Raw genomic sequence first — 26105 nt, forward strand, 5'->3', positions numbered from 1 at the left:
TAATACATGTATAGAGCAGTGAATACTTCAATGCACTGTACACTCATCATCCCCCCCCCCCCACTGGTGACTGGATATCAAGCAGACTGTGCAGACACACACGTGTGCACCATCTCCACTACTTAGATTGTATTTGTATCAAGAGATTTATGACATGGATGCTTATAGAGCAATGGCAAAAGTAGTCACATCGGCCTTCGGAAATCCTCACAGGTACCCAATATCTCCTGGATGAAGCTTAGCAATGTAATGATCTTGCCAAAACGACGTTTGTGCCACGGCCGGGACTCGAACCGCAACTATCTGATTGACAGTCCGATTACAAGATTATAAATTGTTTTGATCTGATTTGACGTTTAGTTTTTTCCATATACAACATAATTATGGACATTTAAATGTGTATAACTTTGGATGTATGATAATGGTATATATATAGAAAAGGGGTCGTCTTAAACATAAGCTTGAAGAGACCTCCCTCTATAGCTTGAAATTAGACATTGTTATCAAACAGCACGTATATTCCCCCGATGCAGTCGAACGTACATTGATTGCGTAATCCTATGTTCTATAAACACAACGTTCTCATTAGAGATGTTATGTCTCATATGGGTTGAAATATTAGCCGCCCAAATATGTTTACTAGAAGAAAAAAAATTGCGTGTCTCCGGCACCTAAATCTTGTAATTCATTTTTAAAAAAATCACAAATTAGACGCACCAAATCACATCCCATTCATCAGGATGAAGCACGACTATAAAGGTAAAAACCAATTGCCATTAATTGAGTTATGTCTTAGCCCATATGCAGCTGTTTCCATAGTGATTGTAATCCTAGTTTTTAAGAAGGGGCCAAAGTGAGGGCACCATTGGCGGATATCATTTTTTTTTTTATCTCTGTTTATGCCACACAAATATTTCCCGGTGCCAAACTGTATTTATCAATTGAAATAAATAAAACAGCAGTTCAAAATTGTATAAATGTATAAATTTGCAAGAGTAGAGGGTGTTTCACAAAGATTTTAAGTCAAACTTAACTCTTAGTTAGACTTTAAAATTAAGGAGAGCCATTTGTAGCCTTAAAATAAAATATATTCAAAAGCAACATTTTTAGACTTTTCATGAATTCCAAATCAGGAACATGATATTTCCCATGATAATAAAAAATATGAATGATTTAAATCAACATACATTGTATGCCTTTTAAAATTTCTTTTACAAAATATTTTCAAAGATGCTAACGGCTTTCCATAATTGTTAAGTCTAACTTAGAGATAAGTTCAACTTAGGATCTTTGTGAAACATCCCCTATGTGTTAAAAGGGTTCCGTGGAGCTCATCAAGACTGGAGATTGACAACTTTACGAAGCCACTAATGTTGCATAAAGTGATTGGTGTCGCTATTAGAAAGCTTATCTTTTTATCCAGTCTTGAAGGTAAGGACAAGAGGGGGCTTGTACTTTGGACTATATGCAAGACGCCCACCTTTTTTGTTTGCTTTATTCTTTATTTATGCGTTTCTCACAGGCGCATACAATACAAAACGCAAACAGCAAAGAGCACAGTGCATAGGGAATCTATGCACTAAATACGAACTGCAGTTTTATCTAATATTTAAAGAGGATTACGAACCCCAAACAGACATCACCTCTGTTTATTAAGCTCGGTAGTTGTAATCAAGATAGTTGTTCAGCATATAGAGAAGGCATTCAATTTCCCGCGGTAATGGCTGAAAATTGCATAACAACAAGAACATAGCCGGACAGCATTCTCTTCAAGTTTCTGAAAGGGTTCCAATAAATCTGTAACCAGCAAAATAAAATACTTTTGGGGTGGACATTACGGATCTACATGAAAGGGTTAAAAAACCCGAACAACGACTTGGACTTACTTTGAGAATTGTAGTGCTATTAAATCAACGGTGCAGCCCAAAACTTCTCTTAGGTCTAGCTGCAACTCCGGGACACGATGGCGAAGAACAAAGGCAACGACTATGAAATCCCATTAGAGGTATGTTACATCTGCAAATTAAGTAGAATTCGATTCAATATAGTGATAGTAATAACAAAAGCCATTATGTCATTAAAACGACATTTCTGACACGAATGACCCTTTTCCGTGTATTGCCCTATTTGAATAATACTTGAGATTTATATAGCGCCATTATCCATTTTAATTAAATGCTCAAGGCGCTTCAAAATATTAGAGAACACATTACATCATGACAAAGAATCGTGTACATTTATATAAGAAAGAAAATGCAAAAATGAAAGAATTAATGAATGTCTGTCTTCAAAACGCAAAATTGAACAAATGGGAACAAATTTTGAAACATGTTTGTCATCATCTGTTAATTTCTCTATTTTCATTTTTTTTTAAAGATAATCGTATTTAGCATTTACAGTAGACTGGTCATAGGGAATCTGAGTAGTTTTCCCCATACAAGGTTGCTCGATATTTAGGTAGATTCGTGGTCGTAAATCAACCTGGTGCAAATTTGACACATTATATATCGATATATGATTGAAAACATCTAAACCATCTTGAAAACCACATTACTGCACGTTTTAAATCGATCTTCTCTAGTAATAGGTGATACAATTTTCGACCCCTTTGAATCAATTTGTTGTGTGCTATTGATGAAATAACATAAAAGAAAATATGATAATGAATGTCTAGGGGACAACAATTCTACATTTATGGCCAAATCATTTTCCCCTTTTGGTTGTAAATCTATATATTTGTCCGACCGGTAAAAAAACAGCATAATAATTTATGTGTGTATTTAAGGTGTACTAGCAAATAGTAGACTTACGACTTTCAGTTCCATCGAGAGGATTTGGAAATTTATTATTAATACTATATACATCATAGGAAGGATGGCTTTGAACCCTGGACCTCTCAGTTTCGAGACCATTGCTCTATACCACAGGGGCTGCGCCCCATCGATGAGTCTCTATCAAAAACCGGCCCGATTTCAGTTATCATTATGATCACGGGTGGGCTCCTATCCACACAATTCCTCGTTGAAACCTGCCAAATCAAGGATTTTTTGTAAAGAGAGTGTATTATTGTAATATTACAATGTTTTCATTACTCTCTACTGTCAAACCTGTCTATAGCGACTTCCCAAGGGAAACACCAAAAGTGGCCTTAGTAGACAGATGGTCTTTGTAGACAGGTTCCCTCAGTACATGATTCAATGGGAAACCATTTTCAAGGGGAACAACAAATGTGGCCTTTTGTAGACAGGTGGTCTTTGTCGACAGGTGGTTACTAAAGCAGGTTTGATCATGGTCGTAATGCAGATGATTCTTTTATTTAGAAAGCGGATATAATGTGCACACTAGAAGCGGTTTAAAAGGATTTAAAGCATAATTATTTGGTTACGTCTGACCGTCACGTTCAAATAGGTAACTGAAATACAACATACCTGGATGGTGTTTCACGAAGCCCTTTTTCAATGGCAAATGACAAAAATCAGCGACAAATCTGCTGATAACCAATCAGAAGCAAGGATTTCACTAGCTTATAACAACAAGTGTCACTTGTCACTGATGATTCTTTCAATTAGAATGCGGATACACTGTGCACACAAGAAGAGGTTTAAAAGGATTTAAAGAATAACTATTTGGTTACGTCTGACCGTCACGTTCAAATAGGTTGCTGAAATACAACATACCTGATTTGATGGTGGGATATGGATGTAAGGCTCCTGCAAGGGTGATTGATACCTGCAACAATCGCATTCTAGCTCTCTATGTATTAACTTCCTTTACACATTATTTTGTATAAGGTGTCGTAGTCGAGTGGATCAAGCACTTGACTCTAGATGCGAAGATCGTAGGTTCGAACCCCGGGAGGCACTAGTGTCCTTGTCAATACCAAATTACCGCTCTCCATCCACGTGTTAATGGGTACCTTGCGATTGCTGACAATATAGCTTAGAGAGGCGTTTAAATCCATCCATTCTTCGGGTTCGTCTTTCATATTTCTTACTTCTGATATGATATAAATTAACTTCTTTTTCACGATACTCGTAAGTTTATCTCGTTGTAATTTCTCGAAACTCCTGTAAAGTTGGAACGAAGATGGGTGGAAAAGATGAATACACCGAGGAAAAAACAATGAAAATATTTTAACACGAAATGACATGTAAATCAAACACACAAAAATCATCGTAAAGCAATAAGTTCACCCCTTGAGAGATGCTAATATGAATATTACTTTATATGAACCTTTATAACGAGAGGATATAGTACAACCAACAACAATTTTTGAATGCATTTTCTATCTAAGTTATGGTCTAAGTTACCTTAGATCGTGTACCCTATCGTACGAATTTCAAAACCTAACTAAGCAACAGCAACACAAAAAATTATAAACAAAATCAATCAAAACCAAAACAAAAGGAAGTACAAAACTCAAATTAAAGAACGATACTACATAATAGAGAGTTAAAACATAATTATGTAGCACTTTGTATAAGTTGTTATGTCGGTGTACAAGTGTTTTTTTTCTTTTGGTAAAAACTGTTTATAAATCAAACCTAATTTTGAGGTTTTGTGCCAGAGAGGGAAGAGTGTGAACGGAGTGTGTCTTCATGTGTGGGTTCGAGACGTGTGGGAGACAAAACTATATTGGCATGATTGGGTTGTACGACACTTGCCCCTGAGACAATTTTTGCTCCGCAGTAATTTGCCTCTGAAGTCTGAATCCTAACAAAATTATCAACTTCGACCCCAGACCCATAACTATACCTAAACGTAACAATTAACATAATCTAAAAGCTTGTAGCAGCCCTAACACAAATACTTTAACGTAGTAAAGCCAAGAGCAATTGTTGCCTGTTCAATGTCGGAATATCGGATGATAATTATTGTAACTGTTGATATTAAATTCAAGGGGGAGGGGTGACGATCATATGAATCATAATAAATAGGGGACTAAAATTACGTGCGTTCCTCACATTTTTGAGCCTGCCAGAAGGATATCAGTAATAAAGGTGTTATTTGCGGAAGTAGGTGAATATACTGTTGAAAAATACCTAAGTTTATAACTACTGCTACTGCTATGTCTGAAAAGGCCCAAGTTATGCTACTGAATGGACAATATGGAAGTCCCCTGATACGTGATTGATTTTTAATGGAAATACATTAATTGGGTTAGGTCGTCAAGATAGACGAAACAAACACCGAACGAAATGTGTTTGTCAAAAACGGCATATTTAGGAAGAATTTTATATACCCTCCCCCCACAATAAAAAAAGTGTTGACGGTAAGCAATACAAAAGCATGAAAATACAAAATAAGCGAACGCATAGTTTCATCTTCAACTTGTCATTGATCCGTCTCCTTTAAACATTTTGTATATCCTATCTAGGCGGATCAGAAGAATAGTAACAATAATAAATCTGGCTTTTTGAAGTGCTTAATACAAAGCACTGTCTCTAAGCGCTTTACAGATATTGTGATCAATATTATTACTCCGGGTAAGATATATCAGGCATACAGTGCGCACCATTTCCACTCCCTGTGGAGTATTCGTACCCTCTGAACATGTATATTACTTTTATCTCCGACCCAGTGGATGTATACTTTGCGTCATGTACCATTCCATTGTCAGGTTTTCATTTGAACAGTCACCGTTTGACAAATAGACGCAAATGTAAACTTGTTCCATTATGTATATAGTCATACAAGTTATAAAAGAGTTATGGCAAATAAAAAAAGAGGTGTGTATTTCACGAAATAGAGTGACCTTCAACACCATGCACAGTCATTGGACTTATGGATAAATCCCAAGACTGTGAATCAATAAGGTACGAGATTCGGATACCTACCACAGCACTAAGTAGTTTACATTTGCCTCGCTCGACCCAGGTGAAGTTAATGGGTGACAGTAGAAACTCAACCAATGAAGCTGCAACACCTTCATTAGGGCAGCTACGCTGTGCTGGGATAATAGCCAAAGCCCTTTACGGGAAGCGCATAGTGACGTTAATAAATATTTCATACTCGCTGTACATTATTATAAGTAGTACTACTAGTAGTAGTAGTAGGAGGAGGAGGAGGAGGAGTAGTAGTAGTAGTAGCAGCAGCAGCAGCAGCAGCAGTAATGGAGCGCCAGGAGTGTCAAGTATGACAGATGTGAGCGCTATACAAGAACCCAATATTTCATCATCATTATGATAATAATAATAATAATGATAATTATTATTATTATTCATAGTAGTCATGGTAGTAGTTATAGTAGAAGTAGTAGTAGAAGTAGTAGTAGAAGTAGTAGAAATAGTAGTAGTAGTAGTAATAGTAGTAGTAGTAGTAGTAGTAGTAGTAGTAGTAGTAATAGTAGTAGTAATAGCACTAGTAGTACAACGCGACTCTCTCCGAAATTAGATGGTCTTATTATGATTTTACACGAGGCTTCCTCGCACACATTTCGATAAAGGGTATATCCAAAAGGTGTATTTGACTGAAGCCAAAATAAAATATGCATACCGATACAATTTTGTTTACAACATTAATTTTGAATCGCTAAGTTTAAACAATGGATACAAAGAAGAGTCAAAGTTCATTCATATTCAATTGTTTGATAACCTAGTACTAGTATTAACATATTGATTGTTCCTAGTATTTACTTATTTGAAAAGATATAATTCTAATATCCATATTCCTTCGTATTCGATATCTGATAAGATTTAGTTACAGGAAATATGACCTAGTAAACGATTAATCATGTTTATCTTTGATTTGCTATTGTTGGTCGATAATCTTTCGAAGTCATACAGCTGATAAAGTTGATAGAATTATATTATGACGGCGGAAACAGAGGAATTTGATGCAGGGGACAACGCTACCCCTCAAAAAGGTCTAGATGAATGGACCAAATATAATGTCATTTTAAAACGTATTATAAGCTTCATTTTAAAGGGGAACTGTATTCTTAGTGAGAAAATAATTGTTAATGATACATGTAAGGTCTCGATTTGTCCCTCAAGAACCGAGACACGCATGTACCACAGACATGACAAATGTGATATTCACTCCTAAAAGGTATAGACCAGTTTTGGAACGTCCCCCTCTCAAAAATGAAATGAAAGCTCTTATTACCGATCGTGTGAAAGAATATGTTTTATCTAATACGTGATGATACAAATTTTGCCGAGAAACCGCCTACTAAGTGATATATTTGGTAAAATATTATTTCTATCCGGACTTTATACATATCGCGTAGTCCCATATACATCTGTTTGTGTACAGTGCTTGTAACTTTACTAAGACTGGGTCAAATTTCTTATAATTTTGATGATTCCAGAACCTTGCAGTACACACCATTACTTATATGCTAGATGATCAACCTTTTCAGATCGATTCCACACCGTTTCTTTCACAATGCAATCGCATGACCAGAACTGGTCTATACCTTTTTCCCGATAATCTTAGTTAAATTATTTTTGACGTCTTAAAAGAGGGATAAACTCGCTATTTCTATCAGAATTTTTTTTTGAATAGTTGAATTTTTTACACCTAAGTAGATAGTAGCATATGTGGATTAGTGTTTTGCTGAAGGACGTTAGTGCCCTCAATCATCAACCCTCGGATTTAGATTCAAGAGAAATAACCACTCTACCACGAAACCTCCAAAATATTACGATTAATTTGCATCTCGATTAAGATTATCCATGTAAACATTTGGGCTATTATAAGTTGTTACAGTTTATTTTCTTTTAATTGATGCCACATCCGTGTTATTCTCATTATCTTGATAAGATATAAAACACTTATATTGACATGAACATGATAAAGGTGAATCCTAAGAAGAGTATTGCTTGTTTTGGGGTTAAGTTAGTTTTAATCTGATTAGCTCCTGGTTAGTACCCCTTCGTACCAATGAACGCCCATGACTGTAGACAGTTTTCAATATCCCTCAAAGAAGCCCCCTTTCAAACGTACCCATACAAATTCTCCATTTTCAACGTAGGGGTAAATCACCATAATATCAAGCTTCCCAGAACAATATAAGCCTGTAAAGACACAGTGTGCTAGGACCTCCTTAATACCTTTTCCTATATACATCATCGCAAATATATGAAATTTTAACGTGTATGGACACATAAAAAAATCATTAATTGGAAAAAAAGGGGTTTTACTAAACACAGCTTGAGCTGACATCCCCTTCCTAAGTAAAAAGAAAAATATGTAAAATAATAAATGTACATATGTAAACACTTCATAAACATTTGTTAACAACGCGACTCAAAAATTAAACGCAAGTCTTAAAAAAAATCCCTATTTTTTCAACAAGAATGTTCGTGATACTTTTCCTTCTTATAATCTCTTCATGTACCAAGTATCCCAAGAGACAAAATATGTTAGCCTAGGGGTTAAATAAAATTCAATATTTAACGTGTGTTCCCCTCGAGCTACGCATAATCTGTTTTTACTAATATTGCTCATATAATGGTGAATTTCAAGTAACCTTTTTTCTGGTGTATTTCAATAAAATTCAGCTCAGTAAAAAAAAAAATTAAAAATATGAGAGTAAAAGCAGAGTGTTGATAATGGTCCCCTCTGAAAAGAGAAGTCTATGTGAGACCATTCTTTTCCACGTCTTGTCACGAGTATCTTTGACCCAAATGATTGGAAAACGACCAGTACTACGCAAAACCTGTCACGGTTTGTTTGTTTTCAGGATGTCAATCATTTCCCTTTACTCAACGTACTTAAAGATAAAGACCAGCTATGGTCATGCAATTGCATTGTGAAAGAAACGTTGTGGAATCGATCAGAAAAGGTTGATCATCTAGCATATAAGTATTGGTGTGTACTGCAAGGTTCTGGAATCGTCAAAATGATAAGAAATCTGGCCCAGTCTTCGTAAAGTTACAAGCACTGTACACAGAAAGATTTATATGGGACTACGCACACGTGCCCGACACGTGCGTTTATCTCTCACAGACCAATGGATAAACTAATTTACCAAATATATCAATTAATAGGCGGTTTCCCGGCAAAAAAATTATCATCATGTATTAGTCAAAACATATTCTTTCACATGATTGGTAATAAAGAGCTTCTATTTTTAATTTTTTGAAATTGGGGCGTTTCCAATACTGGTCTTTACCTTTAATATCAATAAGAAAAAAAAATATATAACAATGAATTAATTCAGATGAGTGACAACATCCTCATAGATAAAAGTGTAAAGTGGTACCCGGTTGTGGCACTCCGTACCACATGCGGCAATCGATTTTATCTCCAGGAACCCTTGAAGCAGAAGGTGCAAAATTTTAGCTTTAGCTTGTTTTTAGTTGCACACATAGTTCTTGTAGAGCCCTTTTACTTGCACTGTCCTCTCGGCACAAGACAAGCGCAAGGTACGAACATACGTCATCGGTGGTCTGTAGTATACAGGAAGAAGAAAATAATCGACATATGGTAAATTAGCAAAAACGGTTTAAAAAAACCATGTCCCACAATCACTGAGACCACTTTTCACGAAATATTTGTTGTCATATTTTTAGTGTGGCAAAAGAAAGTCATTTTAAGGTTTGCACAAAGAAAGGTATAAAACAAGTTTCAACAATTGAGACTAGAATAGTCAGAAGTCAAACAATTTTCTTTTTGAACTTCCAATCAATTTGGTAGGTAAATGATTATTCCTGCTCTATTGCAGTAAATCGTATTTTTAAATTTTGGAGTACGTGGGGGTGGAGGGGAGGAGGAGTGCGAACAGGGGACACAGTCAGAATTCAATGGTACTTAATACTCACTGGGCTCCCAGTCCAAAACCTCCTTTGCACAGTACACACGTCGTCCCCCCCCCCCTCCTAAAAAGGAAAAAACACTGTCAAACGCCACTTATACTATAGGACTACATGTAATGAAAGTAAGTGAACAACTCTTAGACTATTCTTCATTTATAATGCAAACGCATTGCTTTTTGGAATCAATCAGTCTCCAAACAAAACAAAAGAACATACTTGTAGTTATCCTATTATATTCTCTCTAAGATGAATCACATAGGCCTACATGTAAGGAAAGTATATACACAATTCTTCATTTATAATGCAAACACATTGTATTTGGGATTCAACCCGTCTTTTATTCTGTCCTTTTTGTGAGGAATGGGGCAAATAAGTTGAATAGAATATTTCAATATTTGCTAAGGTGAAATGACACGTACAGAGCATTCTCAAATGTTGAGTTTTTTTTTGTATTATCGATTTCAGGAAAGGTGATATTTAGTATGCATCATGTTTATATCACATATTGAGAAACTTGAATCAAATGTAAAGGACGAAATGTCTATAATGTAAAGAATGAATATCAAATGTAAATAGTTGATGATTAGGTGATGTGGTTTAGTTGATACGTCACCTGATGATGTGGCGCGCGGTTCGAGTCCCGCCACGCCACTGATGTCCTTTGGCGAGACATTAATCTACATTTATTTGCCACTCCTCGACCCAAGTGAGGTGGATGGGTACTTGGCGGGAAATTTATTCCTTGAAATGCTAGAGCGCCATTTTAACAGTCATCCCAAAGCTGGCGTAATAACTGTGGAACGCCAAGAGTGTCAGGTTGACATCCATGTGCGCTACTACTACTACTATTATTATTATCATTATCATTACTGTTGTAACTATAATCATTATCATTATTATCGTTGTAATAAATATTATAATCTTTATTGTTATTGTCATTGTTGCACATTTTAATAGATGACACATAAAGCTATAAAGATGCATCATGTTATTTTTTGTAATCTTTGCGATCGCGTTAAACTAACAAAGCAACAAATAAAAACAAACCGTGATAAACGGATCAGCGAATGCTTAAGGAAATATGAAAAATAATAAGAAAGTTTTCGAGTTTTTAAACAAGCCGTGATCTATCAAACTAGAAATGCAACATTTGTATACAGGCATGCAGCTCATCTGATTTTAGTGTAAAAATTAAAAGCTTTCTATTTTCTACTATTTATATCATGACACATGTCTTTGCACACCTCCCTCCGTGAATAAGGTATGAGAGGATAATTCTTTTATCATTTTTGCCACAAAAAAAAAGAACAAGAAAGGGTAGCCAATTTTATGTTCCATGGATAACAGCTAATATAGTCAATGAACACAATTTCTTTTCTTTTATCCAATTAACTCTTACTTCGAAAACATTTTTTAAAACTTATTTTCTGTTTTCAATTGACTTGTTAGCAGATTTGATTTCCCTTTTAATGGTTGCATGTAATATAGTTAAAGTGGTTACACAACCACCATCGGAAACAACTTTGCGATGTACATAAATTATTTTTAACGAAACAATATCAATTTACGATCATTCTATATAAGGCACTTAAGTCTTTTATTGTATGATTAAGGTAGTTTTGTGCAATGAAAGACGTTGTGGCAGTGGCACAATTCATGAAGAAAATTTTAACAACAAACCAATATTAACTTACAGTAGTCCTGGAGAAAAAATGTTTCACATCCCGCTGCAAAACATGAACAGGCCGAGTCCTGCATTATGAATTTATAATAATGCTGTATTCCCTTAAAATGGCCATAACAATTGAGCTGAGGCTGCATCCAGGCCTATATATTTGACTCATTATGACAAATATAAAAAACATCACACAGTTATATGAACAATATACAAACCATATAATCAGGTTAATGGTATTACTTAATGCGCCATAAGTCATGTTTAAACTTGTCTAAACATGAATGTTTACGCCTATATATCGTTTACAGTGTAGTACAAGTAGGATATAATTATTGTGTTAGATGAAACAGCCTGATTCCTCTTGAGATAAAACAATGTTATTAGACGAATTAGTTTAATGTTCAGTTTATTGTTTCATATTTCATAGTTCAAATTTGTAATTGATTTCATAAAATAAACAGTCCAAACAGAAATGTTATTGTCAGAGACTTGAATAGAAGGTGAGCACTTCACATATATTTGTTTGCATGCAGTAATCATTGGAATATTTAAATAAATTTATTCTATTCAATTTATTTATTTTCCATTTCAAAATAATGTGAACACAAGGCCAAAATAATTGCAATAAAATCAAAATATAAAAGAAGAGTGTACTACAAGGCGAATAAAATGTGGATGAGCCTACGGTAAAAGCTATACCCATGAATTTGGATTGCTTTTATTTACCAAAAGAGGAAGTAAGACGACGAGGAGAAGAAAAAAATATTGAAAAACATAACAATTGATAACCTACATTGATATTTTCTATTAAAGTCAAAGCCTAATTTGCATTGATAGATTTGTTGTTTAATTGGCAAAATCTATCTGACATTTTTATTTGATTGCTGAACAAGGCCAATGTTCGTTCTGTTAGGAACGCATATCATATAAAGTAAACTTTTTTTAATCTAACTTTTTTTAGTGTCCTTAGTCCATGTAGTACGTGATTATGAAATGAAATGATTGTATGGGTACAAAGTGCTCTAAAAAGAGACTTTATTTTATTTTTGATAACAACCTGCCTGTTCAAATATATATTCTAGTATAAACAAATACAAGATGATAAAGTTTGATTGTGTGACTGGCCCGTATAAACGTAGAAAGCATACGGGAAATACACACACACACACACAAACACACCCCACATGACATACACACCCACCCGAGACACGCACAATCCAAACTCAGGCAGGAGCGTCTACGCCTAACATTGATGGCGAACAGAGCATTAAAATCAAAAGTTTCGCCTGTGAATTGACTGCCCAATAGTTCCTGCTTTGGAAAATAAATACTTTTAGACCCTATTTGAACACTCTTTCATATTTGATTCGCAAACCAATTTGCCTTTCAACCCATTTTGAGTGGATCTTATTCAAGAGACTAAACGCTTGGAATCATAATTTCTTAAATCATTACGTATCAAAAGTGTATGATATACATCAGTTATTTCATTCATTTATTTTAGCGGTTTTTACAGTAATATTTGTTCACATAAATATAATAACAATGTGCCAAGAGACCAGTGTCCTATATTTCAATCATTCCTCGTCTTATATAATAGCTGCTTTTGAATATTTTTCTACCTCTGTTTTGCATGGGAAAAATCGTACTGCTGGCAAATTGACAGAAGGGTTAACAACCAGATTTTACCCTCGATGGCAAATTTGCAAATTTGAAAGAATATGTTCCTACATTTTTGTTATGCCTCGAAAGAACATTTTCAGCAATCAAACTGCCCGTAGGTTTGGACCTACAAGGCCCAATTTAGAATGGTGTAACTACTTGAGTGACTAGCATCACCCTTCACGGGGTTCACATTCATTCTTACATTTCCCCTTGAAAATGTGAAACCAATTATCACATTTGCAAAGTGACCCATTATGAAATATTTTGAAAATGAAAAGTGTTAAGTCATTCAAAATATTCCAAACTGTTGGAACCCAGTTTATGAAAGTACAAACTCTTTACTATGTTTACTGCTGGTTGAATTTTCCCACTTGATCTCAAGATTATGTATAAATCAAGCTTGGGCAAATCTCTTGGAAATAAATACATAGCAAAAGGAAATGATTGAATAATGGCTTCGTAAGTTAAATAAATTAAATATATATATACATACATACTAGGACAATATATGTATAATGATTTTTTTTCTCATTGATATTTACAGAAGCATGACACAGGAACGAGTACAGACGAAAATGACGTTTCAACAGAAATCGACACAAAGTTGAATGAGGACTCGAATAAGAAGAATGGAATTGCAAAAACAATAGATGAAGTAAGTTTCTAAAAAAAAATAACAAGGGAAACCGTATGTATACACATACACTGTTGTCGATACCCTTGTTACATTTGTGTATATGCTGCATTAATGTTTATATATATATATATATATATGTACACAGTCAAACCTAATTTAGTGACCACCTGTTTACAAATACAACATTTGTTTTTCCCTTGAAAATGGTTTCCTATAAGGAACCTGTCTGCAAAGACCACCTGTCTACAGCGACCACTTTTGTGTTTCCCTTGGGTGGTCGCTATAGACAGGTTTGACTATATATATATATATATTTACACGACATGTCTTGTTGTGGGGTGATTGGAATTATGTTTATTTCTATCTTCTCTTTGTCATCAATCGCCACTTGCTCCTTTTTCTCCCATTCCTTTCTTTCTGCTTCTTCTTTCGAGTTTCTATATATCGCACACACAGTCTCTCTCTCTCTCTCTCTCCATCTTTAATTTACAAACACACACACACACACACGCACACAATTATTTAACGTATAATTATTCTCCCATTATATATTTACAGAAGCATGACACAGGGACGAGTAGCTACGAAAATGCAGCTTTTGTAAAAGACATAGAGACAGATTTGGATGAGGACTCGACTAAAAAGAATGGAACAGCAAAAACCATAGATGACGTAAGTTCCATATAAAAAAATGTAACAGTAACTGAGAATATAATAATCATGTCATTTCCGGTGTGAGGCATCGATAATGTATTCGAATTTCTATATATCATGCTTTTATGGACTACTTGATCTTTCGATATTTGCCACTGCAACGTTTTCTCCTGGCTTTATTTCGTGAAAGATATAGGGTTGAGTTTACGGTTAGGGTTGCGATTGTTTTTTATTTTAGGGTTAGGGAGATTCCACAAGTATAACAACAATCGTAGCAAGAACTTGTATCGAGAAACATGTCATTGTCCCGGCGTGGATAAACTTGGAAAATCATGGTCGAAGAGGGTGTTTCACAAAGATCCTAAGTTGATCTTATCTCTAAGTAGGACTTAAACATTATGGAAAGCCGTGAGCATCTTTAAAAATATTTTGTAGAAGTTATTTTAAAAGGCATAAAATGTTAATTCAAATCAATCATATTTTCTATTATCAAGGAGATTTCATGTTCTTGATGTGTAATTTATGAACAGTCTAAAATACCTGAATTATTTTAGAATATATTTTATTTTAAGGCTACAAATGGCTCTCCGTAATTTTTAAGTCCAATTTAGAGTTAAGTTCAACAAAGGATCTTTTTTTGTAAAACACCCCCCTGGTCATACCCTCTTCATGCGGAAGAAAGGAAATCAATCTTTTCAGGAGTCATATCAGGATCATTTGTCCTCTACTTGAATCCAGTCCAAAATAAACTTGAATATACTTGATTCAGAGAGGAGGCATGGCCGATGGTCATCCGTGGTCAGAACAACTCTGTCAGATATTAAAGGAGGCCTTTAGGGAATTACTTGTTTTTTGGAGTTGAATCCGCTTAAAATTATTGTGGAAGTTGTGGGTAGATTTATCTTTTGAGAGTGGATTTCTCTTAAAAGACAGGTCTCGTAATCACCTCTGAGTAGGACCTTGTCCCTCAGTTCCGCCCTCATAAATAGGACAAGTTAAACATAGTTTACCCTTCATTGTTATCGCGAACAAACAGTTGTCTCGCACAAGTCCAATTTTCTCGATCATAGGTATATGCTAATCATCATGATCATATCGATTCGCCCGTGTAGTCTCGTTATTCAGATGTTTTCTGCTGTATTAGGATGTTGTAGGAAATTTAAATTTTTTTTCGTTTGACCTTTGAATCGAATCGTTTCAGGTAATGTGAAAATAAAATCATCACATGATCATGGTGATTCAAAATTTTGCTTACCCCATTAATTAGTTTTCTTGAGATGTATGTCCAATAGATGAATTCAAGTAACAACAATAGCAAATGACCACTTAGGTTTGACTACTGTAAACCTCACATAACAATGGACTTCTCGATAGAGTAAATACAATTGTTCAATTGGTTTTGAAATAAAGTAAAGCTCGAGACCAAAGATCACATACTCCAAGCTGATAAAGAGTCATTAACTGTTCAGGTCCCTCACCTTTACTTTGTCAATCTACAATACAAACACATTATGGAAGAGATTAGATTGGATAAGGCGTGACCGTTAAAAGTGGCATCACAAGACTATGGTTTGATCTGATTTCCTTTTTTTGTTTTTGTTTTACTTGACTCCTAAGAAAGCATGTGTATGCTTGCAACTTGCAAGTAAGCAACGAAGGGACTTTGTAATGAGGAGTTATGCCTCACCAAAGGGTATTACGAGGGTATTATCAGGGTACATGTTAATTAATATAAGATTGACTAATGATGCTTTACCCCCCCCCCCCCCCCCACCCCCGGCAGGACCCAGGCTTTCCAACAGACTGATTATATATCAATTCTAAAAGGATTTATACTTTGATTTTAATACTCTTTTACAGGATACCTATGCAAAGGTTATAGACCCGCCTAAAAAGAGCAATGGCGATGCCACGGTCATCGACCCGGACAATGACGATGATGATGATTTACAGGCCCGACTGTGGAAGGTTTGTAGCAAGCAACCAGATTTGGCAGTAATATATGATTGCAGGGTCCGCGGGAAGAATGTTACTACTGATGAGGCTTATCTGAGAAAAAAAGGACCATTATTATTGTTATTATTATCATAACCATTATTATTGTAATTATTTTCATCATCATTACTTATATTGTTTTTATACCCTCTGGATTTCTTCACAAATTACCCTAGTCTTGAATTTCGACCTAATAATAGTCCTGTGTTGAATTCAACCCTTGAAAAAAATTCCAACCGTTCTTCAATGTGGACTTTTAAGGATTTACTTTTCTGATTGTGTGATGAATAAAACACAGCCAGATAAATCACATTATGATTCATGGGTGGAGCAACCCAAAATTAGCAATGTTATTGAAATATCATTTTTCAAGTTTTAAAAAACGCCATCGCTCAGACTGTCAAGGCCAGTTTCAATACCATGTTCACTGTTGAATATCCAACAAAGAAAAATCATGTACAAATTATAATAGTAGCGCATTTCTAAAGTAGTTATACGAGGCTAGAATTGACAAAAGCCTTAGTGATTTTGATTTGTTTCTTTCTGCTTCAGTTTATAGATTAAAGGTAATGCAAAGTTTTGGGAAAATCGGATGGATAGTAATTCTTTAAAATGTTGATACATTTGGATGTATTATAAGCACTAAAAAATGTAGCCCCTAAAACACTTCTGCTTTCGAGATATTGAATAATCAAAAATTTACCGGTGCTTCTGGTACATTTAAAATATTATAAATAGCTCCTTAGGCATTCCATGGTAGCTGCGACCATGAAAATCTCAGAATATACAGTTTTAATATACAATTTCCAAACGGGAATAGCAAATTGGTCGATTGTACGGTAGTCAAGAAACATTGTTTGAAAGCTAAAGTAATATCAGTCTTGAGAGGGCGCTATATAACATAAATAGTTTATTATTTATAATTTCATCACTTTAGACTCGATCATTGAACATTGTACAATCGCATATGCTTCCAATATGTTCATCTGAACCAAATTCGTGACCCCAAACCAAAACTTTGTCTTACCTAAGTTGAAGTATTTTCATTTTTCTTTTCAACCCCCTTTCAATAAAAGGGTATCTACGTTTACACAGACAGTATCACCAAGACACTCAGCGAGAACAAAACGATGATCAGGTACATGGTGCTGATCATCCTCCTAATGGGATATGCGGCCTTCCTCATATACGCCTGCATCTACGACTTCGACGAGGCGTTCGTCATTCTTATCATCACGGGCCTCGTCGTCTTTGTCTACGGCTACATCCTGATCAGAGACACTCAAGGAGAGAAGATCTATAAAAAGATCATGATCCCGATTGGAGAGAAGATCGACAAGTCCTGGGTTTACATCAAATGGTATGTGATGCGGTTCTCTGCGTCAGTTTCTTATCCTACTCGACTTGAGCTTTCAACCCCGTACCATGTACTACGCCCACTCCCTAACCTTCACCCAGGATCTTTGATAAAATAAACACCAGCGCAATTTTCGCCTGATCATTTAATGCACAGTAGCGAATAAGGGATATTGAAACGAGGGGCGGGGTTGGGCACTCGTATTTTGGAATGTCCGTTTTTCCTTACATTCGAAATTTCGAAGGTTAATTCCAAGCATACTAACTTTTTATACCATGGGATTCATAACTCCAAAAGAGAAAATATTGTTCATATTTCCGAGAGAGCGTAACAGACAAACGAAAACAGTGTATATAACATTCACAATCTTATACAAGTATGGTATCTTAAGGTGCAATGGGTAATGAATATGACAAACAATGAGGAGTAATTCTGGCAGAATAGTTTTACGGGGACATGGGGCGGGTATGCTTGGGCTTCATACATCCATTTTCTTCATGTGAGTCTGTGGTGTTATTAAGGGGGGGGGGGTGCTTGAAGTGAAATAATATAGTATTAATGACTGCTTTGAGAGAAATAGTTGTTTTTATACGCTCAAGGGAAGGTTAGAATTGTGCTATTGCCCCGAGGCGTGCCGAGGGCAATAGCCCAATTGTAACCTTCCCGAGAGCGTATAAAAACAACTATTTCTCGAATATTAAAGCAGTCATTAATACTTTTATATGCCGAAAAAAAAAATTTAAAAATATTTTTAAAAAAATATATAAAAAAACTTTTGTCAAATGGGAGTCGATCTCTTGCGTACCAAAGGTGATGTAACAACCGCCGCCTTAAACCGCTCGGCTATCGCGCTCTGTTCCCATATGTAGCAGTTTTTTCTTATATATACATTAAAATGGATTGAAAACGGCTTCGCGTGGTGGAAGCTTCGCGGCTGCTTCATTAAACAGGCCCTTCTTTTACTTTTGCAATGCATATTGGCACGAATTTAGATCAAGATCTATCGGCAGATGTTGTTTTTTTGTTTTTGGAAGTTTATTTTCGTCTTAATGTCAACAATGCAAGATAAAATTATCGGTAAGGTCGATCGAGATTCAATTCTATTGAAATTACCGACCAATTTTTCGCACACGTACGGTATCCTCGATCGCTCAGACCATTTTTGTAACATGTAAACCTATGGGGTAACCATGGAGACTGACCTATTTTCCCAATAACCATGGTTATTGGGATTTTGAACTGTTTTTTAACCATGGTTACCGGGAATTTTCGGGAACAGTGAAAGTTTATGAATGCAATTTCGACCAATCACATTGCTGGATTACATAAGTGAGGTATATAATTAGTATTATTAGTTAACAAATGTTGTGATTATTATCATCATCATTTTATTATTGCTATTAGCACCATTGTTGTTAGTATTATTATTATTGTTATTATTATTATATAATTATTACTATGATCGTTATTATTGATATTATTATCAAATTTAATGTTATTATCTTTGTTATTATTATTATTACTTTTATTATAATTGTTATATTATTATCATTATTGTTATCATATATTTTTATTATCATTATCATCATAATTAGTAATATTAATGGTATTATCATTATAATAATCATTATTATCATTGGGCAGCTTGAACCCCACCAAAACAGCTCTAAAACCGCTACTGCACATGATAAAGGTTTAGTTTACAACGATTATATTTTATCTGTCACTAGGCCGTGCATCCTGGCTGTAATTGCCGGTATAGGCGTTGCCCTCTACTTCCTTACCCGAGACACTCCTGAAAACCTCATTTCTCTGGCAGGATTGGCCTTCTTCTTACTCTTCAGTTACGTCTTTTCTAAATATCCAGCCCAGGTCAGTATGGGATTTTTTTTTATTTTTTTAAATTTGATTTGATTTGATTTCTGCATTTGTTTCCATATAAAATATAACTGAATAACAAAGAACATATAAATGTAAGGTATAATACAACATAAAAAAAACAATAATTTCTTCATACCAACATTTTTTGTTTACGTAATATATGTACATATAATAATGAAACTTAATATTTTCATAACATATAATCATAAATTCAAAGTATTATCCGAACTGTTCTGTTGGAAAAGTGCAGGAGACCGCAATCATAAGCAAAGCTTGACAAGGATGGAGGCCTCATTGTAAATTGTACGATTCTGCCAGTTTCCCTCACAACGCAGTTCCTTTGGTTGTACGACACATTATCCGGCGATAATAGCTCGGGGGGGGGGGGGGGAGGGGGGGTGTTTCACAAAGATTCGAAGGCGAACTTAACTCTAAGTTGGACTTCAATATTATAGAGAGCCATTTGTAGCCTTATTTTGAAATATATTCAAAAGCACAAATTCAAGCATTTTAGACTTTTCACAAAGATTCGAAGTCGAAATTAACTCTAAGTTGGACTTCAATATTATGGAGAGCCATTTGTAGCCTTATTTTGAAATATATTCAAAAGAACAAATTCAACTATTTTAGACTTATCATAAATTCCACATTAAGAACATGAAATTTCCTATGATAATAAAAAATATAAATGATTTGAATCAACATTTTATGCCTTTTAAACTAACTTTTATAAAATATTTCCAAGGATGCTCATGGCTTTCCATAAGTTTAAAGTCTAACTTAGAGATAAGTACAACTTAGGATCTTTGTGAAACACCCCCCTGGAGTCAATATCGTACACTAACCAGATTCTAAAATTCATCCCTGCACCCAACACTCTATCTAATACTAACAGTAACATTAATACATTTTTAATCATGGGAATATAGAATCATAAAAGTCAAATTGCACTTGTTTTGATACGTCCATGTATCGACACAACCTTGGTTTAGATTTCCTGAATTCCTTGGTAAATTATGTGATAAAATGAGTTGGGTGTGTTAAAACGCAACGCAGTCTTGAGTTATTCCCAAACATGGATTCTGGGGGGGGGGTGTTACTCAACACCCCTCCCCCTTGAACCCCCAAAACAATCTTTTTGTGGATCTGCGCCTGGTGTAACATAGAAATATAGCTATTATTCTCCTCAAACATTCTAGGTCAAGTGGAGGCCGGTCATTTGGGGACTTGCCTTGCAGATGTTGTTGGGGTTATTTATCCTCAGGACATATCCAGGCTTTGTTCTATTCGAGTGGCTCAGTGATGTAGTTTACGCGTTCCTCAATTTCTCTGCCGCCGGCGCCATCTTCCTATTCGGTGAAAATTACCAGGAACATTACTTTGCATTTGCGGTAAGTGCTTTTATTAAAGGTAAAGACCAGTTTTGGTCTCAAAAAATGAAATAGAAGCTCTTATTACCAATCATGTGAAAGAATATGTTTTGACTAATATGTGATGGTACAAATCTTTGCCGAGAAGCCGCCTACATATTGATATATTTGGTAAATTAGTGTATCTATTTGGACCTGATAGATATAACGCACGTGTGCGTAGTCCCATATACATCTTTCTGTGTAGAGTGCTTGTAACTTTACCAAGACTGGGCCAAATTTCTTATCATTTTGATGATTCCAGAACCTTGCATTAAATTCAATCTTTGTGTTAGGATAATCTGTGACGGTATCAATATCTGAAGACGATTTTCTTTCCCCCTCATAATTATGTAGCCGTTGTGATATCTCTTCTCTTCCACTTTAAAATGTTATTCAGGTCCTTCCCATCATCATCTATTTTAGCGCTGTCATCTCGGTGCTTTACTACTGGGGAGTGATGCAGACTGTCATCCAGAAAGTAGCCTGGTTGATGCAACGTACTATGAGGACATCGGCTTCGGAATCCCTCAATGCTGCAGGCAACATCTTCGTTGGCATGGTAACGAGAATCACCATCATCATCATGGAAAAGAAATGATATTTTATACCGGGAGGGAACTAGTGTTTTCAAGATATGACTACTCAATGATCATTCCATTCAAAAGTTAATCTCAGAGAAACTTTCTTTCTAATGAATATTCAAATAATACACTGCAGTGAGGGCATTAGTAATTTTATTAATGTCCGAAAAAATGCTGTGTATTAATTGTTTTATTACATTATGACGTGGATCCTTGTTATTTGATAAATCACCCTCATCTCAAAGTCCATACATTACTAATTCTAGTTCTACATCTATGACTGATCTCGATCCAACTGAGATAACTAATGCGTTTTAAACTTCCGCGGCAGCTATTTTCGCGAGTAAACGTAAAACGATAAATCTCAATGGTTGCGATCACAAAACATGATCGCCAATGACCGGTCATTACCATAGGGTAATGACCGGTCATTCCCCAAATTCCGCGTTAGGCAAAATAAATGCCTGGTCACGTGTACGCTTTCAACCAATCGTTTGATTATGATCTACGTCATCAGCTTATAAACATTAATATTTGCCTCCGAATCACTTAACAAAGCAGTCAATATCTTCGTTCGCATGGTAACAAGAATGTGAAACAACATCGGGAAATAGATGAAGATGTGAATTTATACAGTGGGTTATGTTTATCTGAGCCATGAGCAAGAATTATCACTGTTTTTCAAAAGTTACTCTCAGATACAAAATAAACTAGTTGCCTTTGAAGCAATCAATGCAGCAGGCAACAATTTTGTTGTCATGGTAACAAGAACGTCGAAGCTCATTTAGGAAATATTTACAGGGAGGTAACTATTGTTTTCGTAGCTATAGAGCATTTAAAGGATCACTTTTTCATAAGTCAATCTTTTCAAAATAAAAGATTAATATTTGCCTTCGAATCACTAAACGAAGCAGGCAACATACTTGTTGGCATGGTAATAAGAAGTTATAAAAGCATCATTAGGAAATTAAAAAAAAGAAATAACGTGAATAAATATTTTACAGAGGGTAACATCTTTCCAAACCATAAGGTCGATTTGATTATAGTATTTGATAAGATGATGAAGCGGATCCTGATCGAATGATTGATTGAGAGCGTACACGTGACCAGGCATTTATTTTGCCGTAATTTTACTAATGACCAGTCATTAGTAAATTCATGTTATAACAGTTATAACACATCATTTTATAAAACAAATAAAACATCATCTTATAAAACAAATAGTAAGCATCATTTTGTTCGGGCATCAGTAAAATTACCGACACTCGGTTCCTTCGAAACAGTCCAAACACCCTCGGTTATCGCCTCGGGCGGGTTAGACTGTTCCAAAGGTACCTTGTGTGGGTAGTTGATAATAATGCCCTCACTGCTGTGTATTATTTGTAAACTATTTTGGGGAGATTTTAACCACCTAAATCCATGAGTCATCATTTCAGTTAACAAAAATAATACATTTTCTCTATAGACTGAGGCGCCTTTATTGATCAAGCCGTACCTGAAGGACATGACGCGCTCTGAGATCCACGCCGTCATGACGGGTGGCTTCGCGACCGTCGCAGGAAGCACTCTTGGAGCATACATTCTCTACGGTATCGATGCGACCCATCTCATAACCGCCTCGGTGATGTCTGCCCCCGCAGCTCTGGCGATGTCGAAGCTCTTCTACCCCGAGACCGAGAAATCGAAGCACCTCACCGAGGAGGACATGGTGTTGGCTAAAGGGTAGGCAGGAATTATAATTATATAATATTGGATGGCCTTGAGCTGGACATCAGGATTAAATGTTTGTAAAACAATAATAATTTTATTGCCTCGAGTCATACAATTGCAAGAATAATTGAGTATTGCATCTAAGTATAGTATTTTGGAGTCATTCCCTTTTTTCTTTTTCTAAAGATGAATCAAGTTGACTGAACAGCACTGCGCATATATATATATGGGTTCGTGGGACTATACGCACATGAAACTAAATTTGGTCTAAAGCTTTAAAGGACAATCAAACCTATGTACTAGGTTCATTTGTATGAAAGAAGAAAAATAAAAGAAACAGAATAGTGAAAGCTTGAAATAAATTGGACTCCAAGAATAAGAGATACAGTAGGCTTGCGGGTGCACCATGTGAGAGAGAGAGAGAGAGGGTTGATGAGTCCTGAAAAGGACTCTGACTCGGTAATCTTTCTTGGGGGTGTGTAGTCCTTAAAAGGACTGTTTGTTATCTTTCTTAGCTTATAGTTCTACGGAGAACTATAGCTCTTGGAGAGGATGAGTGGCTCAACGTTTCGAACAGGTTGACTATCGGTCGTCAGGAGTGTAGAATAAGAGAGTTATGAATGTTTGGCATATGAGATCACTAAATCTATGACAATCAAAAATTGCCAGTTTTGTCAGTGGATTGAAACGTTGCCACGGACAAATCTCCCGCTCGTTTCGTAAAAAAGTATCATTACATTTATTATTTCCTAAATGCCTTTTCCATTAGAGCACTACTCAAAATATATTATGAATAGCATAATATAGGTCCGCTAAATAGGAAATGCCTTCCTGAGTTATAAATTGAGAAAAATTGACATTCTAGTCATTTTGTATGATGAAACGAATGGGAGAGTTGTTTTGCACTTCCTCGCAGGGCCATTACAGATGCAGCCGATTTGAAGTGCCCATCCGTATAGTGATTACGTCATTAAAATTATATAATTTTTAATTTTTTTTTTTAGATTCCTTTAAAACTGTTTTACGCATTTTTAATTGACCTATGAGGACATATCAAAAGAAAGCATCCAACTGCGGCAGTTCTATAGTGATATTCTTCCACATGTTCGCCCTTTTCAGAAGTCGAAACCCCTTTTTAAGGATGTTTAAAGATAAATACATTCATTGTTTTAGGGACGAGCTAAACGTCATTGAAGCAGCTGCTAACGGAGCATCGCAAGCCATTCCACTGGTCCTGAACGTCGCTGCAAACCTCATAGCTTTTCTTTCTCTCCTGGCCCTCGTGAACGCTTTGCTTGGATACTTCGGAGGACTCGTCGGTTACCCACAACTCACCTTCGAGGTAACAATGAAGTTCGATTACGGTCACACCTGACAAATATCCCGCTTTTTCTTATTTGAGAAATAATCTCGGAGTTACAAATCGCGTCTTCATCAGCTCGAAACTTGACCTCGATACTTGAAACTCGAGCTCGAGAAATTAGCTCGAGATAGTTTGCTCAGCGTTCGCGCATAGTGCGAGTCTTCGGGCTGGTGAAGACACATCGGACAATAAATTAGCGGGATACTTTGCAAACTAGACCAAGATATCTTGGGATGATTATCTCGACCAAATATCTCGCTAATTGCAACTTCGGGCTGAAGAAGACGCAAATTAACTGGATAATTTGCGATCGGGATAGCGGGATATTTGACAATCTCGAGCTACTGAAGACAGGCCCATAAAGTTTGATTACTCACCGTCACACCGCCAAACCAATCACATTTACCAACAAACTCCCAACTGACTGCCCTTGGGCCATTCGGTTTATATCATGTTTCTAGTGTTAATTATGCATTCAATATATTTGTTTAATTTCGTATATTATCTGTATAAAATAATGTACATTTGAAATATTGTATCAAACCATATTATGTTCATGAAAATGAATGATGCAAAAAAGAAAGATGCAGAAACCAATAAATCAAATCAAATCAAATCAAATCATAAACTTTTATTGGTCTGTTGGTCTACATTTTTATTTATACATATTGGACTACTTGTTTAATTTTTGTGGCATGCATTGTTTGTAACGTAGAGGTGTCGGGGTTGAGTGGATACGTCGCCGGACTGTTGATCATAAGGTCCGCTGTTCGAGTTCCGCCGCGGCACTAACTTCCTTTGGCAAGACATTGATCTACATTTGTCATTCTCCACCCAGGTATAAATGGGTATCTGATATGCTTGAGCGCTAGTTACTTTGGCAGCTCGGCTACGACCAGGGTAATATGTGTAAAGCGCCATGAGCGTCAGAACCTGACGGATACCGGCGCTATGTAAATAACCATATTATTAATTATTTTTCATTTTCCCTTTTCCCAGTTTATATGCTCATACGTGTTTGTACCAATTGCCTTCATCATGGGGGTGGAGTGGGCAGACTGCAGGGTTGTAGCTGAACTTATCGGATTGAAAACATTCGTCAATGAATTCTACGCCTATGAGGTCCTTGGGAAGTACATTGAGAACAGGACAACGGGCGCAGGACCTACGCTCTCGGTAATTACATTCATAATTTTTCTTAGACATAACAAAATGTTCAGTAGTCAGGAATCTTCAAAATGTGTGGGATATAAAAACGATATAAACAAAATAAAAACAAGAACACACATCACCCCTAAAATGTCCACAGTACCAAACCTTACTGCAATTGATAAACTCTTTAAAGTTCAATTACTACTATAATCGCAAGACTTCCGAAAATACACCACTCAACTTGAGTAGCCTTGTT

General features: G+C 35.8%; 1 protein-coding gene across 1 annotated transcript in view; it reads left to right on the forward strand.

Annotated features, from left to right (window-relative positions):
- The first annotated feature begins 1542 nt into the window (after positions 1-1542).
- LOC105441640 (solute carrier family 28 member 3) overlaps positions 1543-26105 on the forward strand; it is a 28586-nt gene continuing 4023 nt past the window's right edge. The window contains exons 1-11 of the mRNA XM_030987757.1: positions 1543-2005; positions 13652-13762; positions 14303-14416; positions 16259-16366; positions 17470-17753; positions 19481-19622; positions 20831-21022; positions 21441-21602; positions 23090-23346; positions 24508-24676; positions 25697-25873. Coding sequence (XP_030843617.1) covers positions 1964-2005; positions 13652-13762; positions 14303-14416; positions 16259-16366; positions 17470-17753; positions 19481-19622; positions 20831-21022; positions 21441-21602; positions 23090-23346; positions 24508-24676; positions 25697-25873 — 1758 coding nt within the window. The 5' untranslated portion in view covers positions 1543-1963. The remainder of the gene's footprint in view (positions 2006-13651; positions 13763-14302; positions 14417-16258; positions 16367-17469; positions 17754-19480; positions 19623-20830; positions 21023-21440; positions 21603-23089; positions 23347-24507; positions 24677-25696; positions 25874-26105) is intronic.

This window comes from Strongylocentrotus purpuratus, unplaced genomic scaffold (assembly GCF_000002235.5).
Source record: "Strongylocentrotus purpuratus isolate Spur 01 unplaced genomic scaffold, Spur_5.0 spur5_scaffold_17, whole genome shotgun sequence".
Classification (NCBI taxonomy): Eukaryota; Metazoa; Echinodermata; class Echinoidea; order Camarodonta; family Strongylocentrotidae; genus Strongylocentrotus; species Strongylocentrotus purpuratus.